Here is a 9,417-nt window from a genome sequence, read left to right on the forward strand (position 1 = left end):
GGTACAAGCCCTCTCAAGCCTGTTTAGGAAGGTGTTCATAGTTGTGAGGAAGTTGACCTGTCGGTCAATGTAGGGGAGTACGTTAACCGACCGGTTATATGGTACATTATTTATTCAAAAGGTTTGTTGATGTTGTTTCTGACAATGAAATGGTAAGTTAAACTACTCCACTCTGTCTTAAAAGCTTCATTGTGCTTCACCTATTCTTATTCATTGTCTTAAAAAAGCTTCATTGTGTTATTCATTAGTTACTTTCCTTTTATTTGTTATTTCGGATTCCAAAGTCTACATGGTAACTATGTTTCAAAGACATGGTGGCATGTGTCCAAATTGTTTAGGAATGCCAAACCATACAAATTGGAGTAAAATATGAATTTTATCCATAATATGAATTTGGTAATGTTACAAACTCTAATAATTCTCAAGATCAACATGGTTGAACTTAGCCTGAGCCGATATTGACTCAGCCTGACTTAGGTCTCAATCAACACGGTCTCATCCTAACTTAGTTTTATGTGGATTTTCTTTGACTTGGATACAAATAAACTCAGTCTAACCTAGGCATAAGCCACTTTAGCTTAACTTAGGTTTTACCAATTCATATTGACATAGACTTCAAAATTATCTACCAAGTAGCATGAACTAAGTCCAATACAGCTCAACTAAACATTAAGTAAGTTCACTCGACCTAATAGAAATTAACTTGAACTTGAACTCAATCAATTGATTTTTAGTCGACTTAACTTTTATTTAAGTCAAAATCATTATCTTTTAAATTAGGAATAAAATTGATCATAGAAAAGGTAATTTTCTTGATGTTATATTAAATCTCATTCTCCATTTTATATTTTCAAAATTCCTAAATTAATATTTCCTATATATACATGGTATTTTTTTTATTGTGATAGTCAACATACTTTACAAATTAAAATATTGTACTTTTAAAATATAGTATATATTAAAGAATATTCTATGTATAAAATATTTGGATAACATTAATGCATTTCAAAATATATATTTATAGGTGAAACCGGTATAAATATTCATGTCTGTTAAAATAAAATTGAATTATACAATTATCATTTCATAAACCGATTTTATAATTTTAAGTTAGAAATACATTCACAACATACTCCACATTTGTTAAACCAAAAACAAACTGACTGAGAGAGACTTTAACAAATAGGATTTTTGGGTTATTTTATTTGATCTTCCTTGCATAACTACAACCCTGCAAGCTTAAGAGCCAACCTTTACAAATTAGAAAAAACCTAAAAAAAATCTTAATATATACTTTTTATCATGTTGAATTTGAATCTTATAAAAACTAAAGATTTACTACACTTATATAAAAGTTAAAAAAGAGAGATAAAGATTAGTGCTTTCTTATTTACCATAAATAATAAGGAAGTCTATTATAAAAACATATTAAAATAGAATATAAAATAAAATTTAAATTTATTAATAATCTATGTTATTAAAATAATAAGTAAAAACATTAGTTATATTCTATACACAAACAATCCTACTTAAAAATATTTAAAAAAAAAAATTTATAGATAATGGGTCAAACTAACGTGAAGTTTGATATCTGTAAACGGATTATACTAAAAAAACCTATATAGAAAAGGAATTTTTTTATGTATCCTCTCAATTTTTTTATCCTTATTTAACACTTAATAAAAAATATTTTTTTACCTTTTTAGTTGATTTATTCTAAATTATTTTATATTTCAAAATAAAAATATTATTTGATGAGTATTGGATATTAAATAGAAAATAAAGAATTTATATATCATCACCCTATAAAAAATGTCCATCTCACTGTTTTATTTATTACATAATATATGTAATAGAGTTCTATGTATTTATATTTTGTAATGGTATTTGAATGTGGTATACAAAATGTAGTTATTTTCGAACACATTTACTTTCAGAATTTTTATTTAATGATACATTTTAAAATGATTACAAAAAGATAGCATGTATTATAAAACATTTTCAACAAATATAAATATGTTTTGAAATTTGTTTTCCATTTTAAATACTTTAAGAGCTAGTTCAAAAACTCTATCCTACCTGTGTTATTCATAATAGGTATAAAAGTCTTATATTTACACCTAATACCATGGAAGCAGGTATAAAAAGTCTTCCTCTAGAGAGAAAATCTTCTTTTTATACCTACTCGTGCTATAATAGGTGTAAAAAGTGACGTTTTTTTTTAAAAATATTTTATTTGTATGTACTACTATCCATATTCAGACCTGCATAAAATTCAATCACAAAATACAGTTTAAATAATCAATAACAAGTAAAATAATCAAGGCTTAATTACCTACTTAGTCCCCATGTTCGGAGGTAATTTGCTGTTTAGTACCCGGTTTTAAAAATGTAGGCATTTGATACCTATGTTTTGAAATTTGTATCAATTGAATCCTACCCACTTAACGCCGTTATAAATCTAACGTTTTTCTGACTGTGTATGTGATTTGTGGACGAGCGTTTGTGGACGAGCGTTCGCTTCGTTGGACGAGCGTCCTCTTCTGCCTGACTGGGCGTTCGCTTCGCTGGACGAGCGTCCTCTTCTGCCTGACTGGGCGTTCGCTTCGCTGATGAGTCAATATTTTCTCAATTTCACTTAGCTTATTGTACCGAATTTAATCAGGGAATTGTGCTTAAATATCCAGTATTTTCCCATTTTTCTTAATTGTGCTTAATTTGATCGGAAATTCAAATTTTAATTAATTTGAATTATTTGAGCTAATTATTTGCATTATTAATTGTAGGGAAATTTTTGGAAATATAATTTGAGACATTTGGAGGTGAAAAGAAATACCACATCAAATATATTTTAAAATAAAATGAAAGAGAGGTGTGGGTTTAAATTTTTGATGCACATGGGAGTGGTGTATGCATTGAAGAGGGGAGTGACGTCCAGCAAATTCAAGAAGCCAGCAGCAGCAACACGCGTGAAGCAGCATGTGGTGTCAAAAGAAAAGCTGGTCCAGCAGCTTTGAATTGGTACAGCAGCCCACATTGAATCATACGTACGCTGGGAGGTGCACACGGCAGCAGGCCAACCCCATCTTCTTTCCTTTTCCAGCAGCACTTCACATGCTCACGAAAGCAACACCTCACCTGCACGTGGTCAGCAAGTGTCACAATCTTAGTCCAAGAAAGCAGCCCACATTGAGTCACACGTTCAGGAGGTGCTTTGAGAGGTGAAGCGGCCCACACTTGGCATGCACAACAACTCACGGTCCAGCTGATCCAGCAGCTTCACGTCCAAGCAGTCCAGCAGTGTGCGTTGGAAAGTCTTGCATCCAGGAAGCTCACAGCTGGAAGGAGAGGTGCCACGGCCAGCTTCCACACGGCCCAGCTAACGTCTAGCAGATTGGAAGTGGTGTGTGCATGGAGAGAAGGGGGTGCAAAACGGAAGACAACATTTTTCCAGCAGCACACGCTCCTGTGTCACGCAAAATCTCCACGGGTCATTCATCTTTCATTCCTTTTAAGCTCCAGCTGCAACCTAGGAGAGAGGGGTTGGACGTGTGAGGCATCCAGCCGCCACCTAGAGTTTTTTTTTTGGTTTTTAGCATTTTGGCTTTGAACGTCTGAGGAGAATGTAGGAATTTGTTGTTTTTTGCTTTGAATCAGGAAGATCCGCCACACATTTTGGGGCACTTTCACTCTTTCGGTCTTTGGTTTTGGAGACTTTTGTTTTTGAACTTCTCTTTGGCTTTTGAACGCTGTCACGGTGGATGAATGAGGGAGATATTTTGAATTTTATTTTCATTCTGCAAATGCTGTATTCATGAGAACCATGTTTTCTTTAATTTCTCATTCAAGCAAAAATCACAAGGGGTACGTCCAGTATCGTCCCACCACGGTGACTCATTACTTTTGAAAAGCGCATTCCATTTTGTCCAGCAGCTACCACGTCTTGGATGGAGAGGAAGGCACACACTGATTCCAGTAAGCTGCATGACGAGCACGGAGATTCAATGAAGGAGTATTTTGCTGTGCACAGTTATTCATAGATAAAGAGTCTCGGTTTTATTCCAGCAAGAGAATTGAGTGTTTCTTTCATTTAGCAAAGTGTAGCACGGTGACGTGATGGATGGAGAGTCCACAAGCTTTTCTCTTGACGCGTCATTCAAGCAGCACAAGGATTTAATTCTTCTTTTCTTTTAGAATTGGATGGTGATTCATTATTGGGGGGAAAATGCTGATTTCAATTTGGAGTGCACGTGATTTTATTTTGGTGATGCAGCACGGTAAAAAATATATTAGGAGAGCTATCATTTGCACTTTCAATTTCTTTTGATAAGCATGAAGTGGTCTTCTGATTTGGAAGAAGCGTTGGGATCTTATTTTAGGCTTCACACACAAGTTGCAATTTTATATTTCATATATTAATTTTGCATTTAGCATTTTTCTAGTTTACATTATGCCTTTTACTGTTGATGCCTTTCTTTTCCTTTTAGTAGTGTTGATGCGTTCCAATGCTATTTCGTTTCTTGTCTTTTATGTTGTTTAATACAATGAGCAATTTATTTTTTTTTTTACCTTTACCATTGCATCCTAATTGGTCCAAACAATTAAACATTGAATGTTTTATTCCAGTGTTTTCCTTATGTTTTCAATTATGTTTGGTTGTATTTAATTTCTAGTTTTAATTCAGTTCGTTTCGAATCACAAAAACATTTACAAAACCCCCCCACAATGTGTTTGATTTGAGACTGAACCAAAATTGGTCCTTGAGAGACGACCTAGGAGTCGCTTCCTAGTCTATACTGCATTCTTTTATGCACAACTTTTGTGGGAGGTGCGACCCTCTCATCAAGGACGCTCGTCCAACGAAGCGAACGCTCGTCCATAACCGCTCGTCCACAAATCACATACACAGTCAGAAAAAACGTTAGATTTATAACGGCGTTAAGTGGGTAGGATTCAATTGATACAAATTTCAAAACATAGGTATCAAATGCCTACATTTTTAAAACCGGGTACTAAACAGCAAATTACCTCCGAACATGGGGACTAAGTAGGTAATTAAGCCAATAATCAATATTGTTTTCATCAACACATCAAAATGTAATATCTACCTAACAAAGTTCCTAACTATATTTACCTAACATAGTTACTTAACATATTACACATAAAATAGTTCCTAAACTCAAAATGTAATATTGAAACATCCAATTATTTACAAATGGTTAAAAGAAATGCAGCACATTGCTCCCGAACATCCTTTATGACATGTTGTTCCATTGGAGACGTGTCATCAAATATCTACACAATGAATAGTTTGAGTAAAGCTATAATATTAATGACTTAAGATCTTAGTTATAAAATGTTCACGTTACCAATTTCCATGAGTCAACGACATTTGCGGATATAATTTTCTGCATGTGCCTTATGACATAATATCCGCATTCAAAGCTTCCCAGTTGACGTGAGCACTACAAGTTAAATTTATAAAGTATCATAAAATTTATAATTGTATTTATAGTTTGAAAGATTAACTACTTACAGTTGGTGCAATGAACTGCAACTTCTTTCTAGAGACGATATGTGTTCCCTGCAACCTTGAATATGCCTCAACCACTCTATAAAGTTAAATGTACATTGAAATGAGTCCTAAGGAACTTAGTAAAATCAGATATGTCTACACTACAAATAAATTATTAAAAACTTACAATATTAGTGTATTTTTAATTGCCAAAGTGTGAGGTTTTTTGTGCAATGAATATAAGAGAACTATAAGAAACTGTTGAGGAAGAATTAGTAACAATTGCCAGTGACCCCTGTAGATTCAAACAATAATAGTGTTAAATAACATTTACATAAATAAAATTTTATTAATAAAAATTATATACTTACTGTTGCAAATAAGGTGCTAAGTACACTTGCTTTTTTCCGTTTACAAAAGCCTCTAAGAGGTAGTTTTGGACCTCTTCACCTTTATTCCCAACTCCTTGAATGGCAACAGGGTCAATAAAACCGTAAATGTGATCATTCTTCTTTTCAATGGTCAACCGATGTAAATACCTTAAACATTGAAAATGAATAATGTTAGAATAAAATATTGAATATATTTAAACTTCATAAATGTAGAAATTTACTTACAACAACCAAAGTTGTAGTACTGATATACATAACATATCAGTGCCAGAGAGAATTTCAAAAATATCCCTTTGACATATGAAGAAAGAGAGTGAAGATGTCCTGTTTGTGACTTCAGGAGGCATTTGTAATTCTATAGGAGAAATGGAGATCTTCACTGCCAACACACCAAGTTGTTCTAGAATTATGTGTTGTGGCGGCTGCAACTGTTGTTGCAGTGATTCATTCATATCTTCCTGCCCTTGTGCTTCAACCTGGTATACATATTTAAAAACTTACAAAATATTAATATTACTAATAAAAACAACAAAGTGCATAATTAAAACAATTACCTTCTTTACAATTGCTCTTGATAATCTAAGGGGCCAAAGGATAAAATTTCCAAGGGCCTGTCCCACTGTCTGAACATCTTCAGTGAGCATAGGGACTCGAGCTGTAGCATTTCGTACGTCTACAACCACTACTCTCATCATATCGGATGTAATGGTTTCATGGTGTATGGTTGACCCCAATGTATACATTTTACCTAAGTTATCCAAATAATATTTGTAAAATATATCAAAGAATATGATTCAACAAACAAGTACATCTAGACAATATAATAAGATAAGTTACCTAAGGCCACCAAGCACTGTAGGGCATCATCACTAAACAACTCGTAGTCTGCATCAATAGTGGGAGAAGCATTTTGAGGAGAAACATCACAACTCTCCTTTGTGCTTATATAAAGATGAGAATGTTGAGGAAGATTCCTAGGTTGGCTTGAGGAGGAGGCTAATTTTGCTCGCACATCTGCTAACAATTGTGCCCGCATATCAGAGTACTCCTTCTTCAATTGTGCTCTCATATCACCGTACTCTTTCTTCATCTCACTGATCTCCTCCCTCATCTCCTGTCTAATTTCTTCTCTTATACCCTTGAGGACCTCCTCACTAACATGGGTTTTACTATGATGACTTGTTGGAGGACCAAAGAATTGACGGATGCCAATAAATTTACCAACACCTCGAACACGTCCAGAATGCTCTGGACGACCAATGGCAACTGCCAATATGTCCTTACGGCCCTCGGGAGTGAATGTACCTTGTGTGCTCTGCTCGACCAACTCATCCTACAACCAAATATTTAAAGTTAAGTTAATCACATATGGGAGATCATATATTGTTATTATATGAACTTACAATGCGCCTAACTATGCTCACAGTTTCCTCAGATGTGTACTCCCGAGATGGTCTTTGACGAGCTCTCTTCCATGTAACATGGCGTGGAAGACGAGTTATGGTACTCGTATCAGATGTGTACACCCACCTTACTACATTTTTCTCTTTACCTCTTTCTCTCTAACAAGAAAAAAGAATGAATCATCTATAGAATTTACTGCTACCTACTAGAATTACTAGAAATAAAAATAGTTATACGCTCAACCATACAACATTGTTTATATATTCAAACTATGAAACTTTTAGTAAGATAACATGTTCCAGTAAAATTAAATAAAAAAAATCTCGACATTGTAATTGGAAAGTTGGAGAGCCAACACCCTCATAAACAACAAATACTAAACATTTTCTCATCCTTTATAATCAGATCCTAACATCTTACAAATAGGTATGGATGAACTTTTTAATTGAACCTAAACATTTGTGCAAATCCCTTTATATATAGCAGCTTTAAAACACATTATTAGATTTAGAGAACATTTGTGAAAATCCCTTTACATATATATAATAGCTTTTTCACATTATTTACAATTTTTTCACAACGATATTTTGATGCAGAGTCTCTTTAGGTAGTCACATATATGAAACATTACCCTCTGTTTGAGAGGAAAGAAAAAGTTGAAATATGAATTGAAGAGAAAATGGAAGGAAAGAAAAAATTAAAATCTTTTTACTGAAAGTTCATTTTTTTCCCCTTTATTTTGTCTTCAACAGAACAAACAGTAAACATATTATCTATTTTTTCTCTCCTCTCACCTAGATGCAGCATTAGTATTGGGCAACAATTTGCATCTTTAGGCAGCAATTTAGGCACGAAGAATTTATGGGTGTGTGTGATAGTTGTTGAATGGTTTTATATATGTAGATGGCATGACAATTTCTGTATTAAGTGGGTAGTTTGTACTAAGTATGTTTATGAGAGAAAGACTCTGAAAGGAGATCAGTGTATTATTCTTGTTGGACTAAAATTCTGGTTTGATCCAGAATTTCTATCAACAATTATAAATTTTGTAGGTTCAAAATGTCAATTTAACCAAATTGAAGATTATAAACATTTGATAACCAACCACATATAGTCGTATGGTGATGAGATTTTGGAATCACCCCTGCAAAGCATTATAATTTCCAAGCATTATTCACAAAACACCATTGTCTTTTAATTGCATTCCATTCTGTTCTGATAGGAAACTGCCTTTTCCAGTAACCATTAAAATAAAGGTGTAATGAACTAAATGAGGGAAACTGGAAAACAACAAATACAGAAGTGTGCACTGTAGAGCCCAATCAGGCCATTGGGTGCTTTATAATGAATGATAGAGGAATCAGACAACAATAAATAAATACATAAACATACCTCAACGGTTCTTAGTTCATTAAGAAGAGACTCTGATGGATTGTTCCAGCTGCCCACTTCCAAGCAACCCCAAAACTTTACCTACATACAGTTCATAACAACTATAGTAATGAGACTATATACATGGTTTAAATCAACTAGAAAATAGGCTAAGTAACTTGATAGGGCAGTCATCAAATGTTTGCCTTAGACTAGAGAACTTGATGGTTTAATCGGTGCAAAACCCTAAAGGAACCAAGGAACCCTATAATGGACCGATTGATCGGTGGAAAAGGGGTTTTAAATGGTGGAAAGGGATTATAATCGGTAGAATGTGATTATAATCTGTGGAAGATGTAGATTGAAGGTGAAATAATGTTTAAATGAAGTTTCAATCGGTCAAAGATGAAAAAATGAGGAAATGAGAAAGAAACCCTAACCTAAAGGTGAGGAAGATGCTCTGTGATGGTGAAGGATAAGCTCTCGAGCCACTGAAGATATGAATGCTTGCGAGAGAGAAGATGCTCTCGAGCGACTGTGATGGTCAAGATGCTCTCGAGCACAATGAGAAATGCTTGCGAGAGAGAAGATGTGAATGTTGCTTCTTGGGAAGATGTGACAACTATGCAGCTTCACCCAACCTCCTTGTCCAAACGGAGAACAATGGCAAATTTTTGCGTAGAAGATAAAGTATGGCGGCGGGAAATGTAAAATAATCAATAATGTATACCTGGT

The 9,417-nt window shown here is 34.1% G+C and overlaps 1 protein-coding gene across 1 annotated transcript; it reads right to left on the reverse strand.

The window, feature by feature from the left end:
- Window positions 1–5,050: 5,050 nt before the first annotated feature.
- On the reverse strand, window positions 5,051–9,417 carry LOC124829623 (uncharacterized). The gene is made up of 11 exons (XM_088094429.1): window positions 9,123–9,417; window positions 8,704–8,784; window positions 7,332–7,469; window positions 6,745–7,240; window positions 6,462–6,655; window positions 6,133–6,383; window positions 5,887–6,054; window positions 5,703–5,810; window positions 5,537–5,612; window positions 5,370–5,465; window positions 5,051–5,295 (listed from the first exon to the last, which is right to left on the reverse strand). Exons 4-11 carry the CDS (start codon window positions 7,016–7,018, stop codon window positions 5,206–5,208), a joined length of 1,257 nt encoding a protein of 418 aa, XP_087950555.1. The 5' UTR covers window positions 7,019–7,240; window positions 7,332–7,469; window positions 8,704–8,784; window positions 9,123–9,417; the 3' UTR covers window positions 5,051–5,205.

This window comes from Vigna umbellata, chromosome 7 (assembly GCF_029865625.1).
Source record: "Vigna umbellata cultivar VRB3 chromosome 7, Vumbellata_1.0, whole genome shotgun sequence".
In the NCBI taxonomy this organism is placed as follows: Eukaryota; Viridiplantae; Streptophyta; class Magnoliopsida; order Fabales; family Fabaceae; genus Vigna; species Vigna umbellata.

Coding starts and splice junctions, on each gene's coding strand:
- LOC124829623 (XM_088094429.1), bottom strand. CDS start 7,018: ATGAGGGAGGAGATCAGTGAGATGAAGAAAGAGTACGGTGATATGAGA. Junction 6,055..6,132: donor GTACTACAACTTTGGTTGTT/GTAAGTAAATTT, acceptor TCAATGTTTAAG/GTATTTACATCGGTTGACCA. Junction 5,613..5,702: donor ATTAAAAATACACTAATATT/GTAAGTTTTTAA, acceptor TTAACTTTATAG/AGTGGTTGAGGCATATTCAA.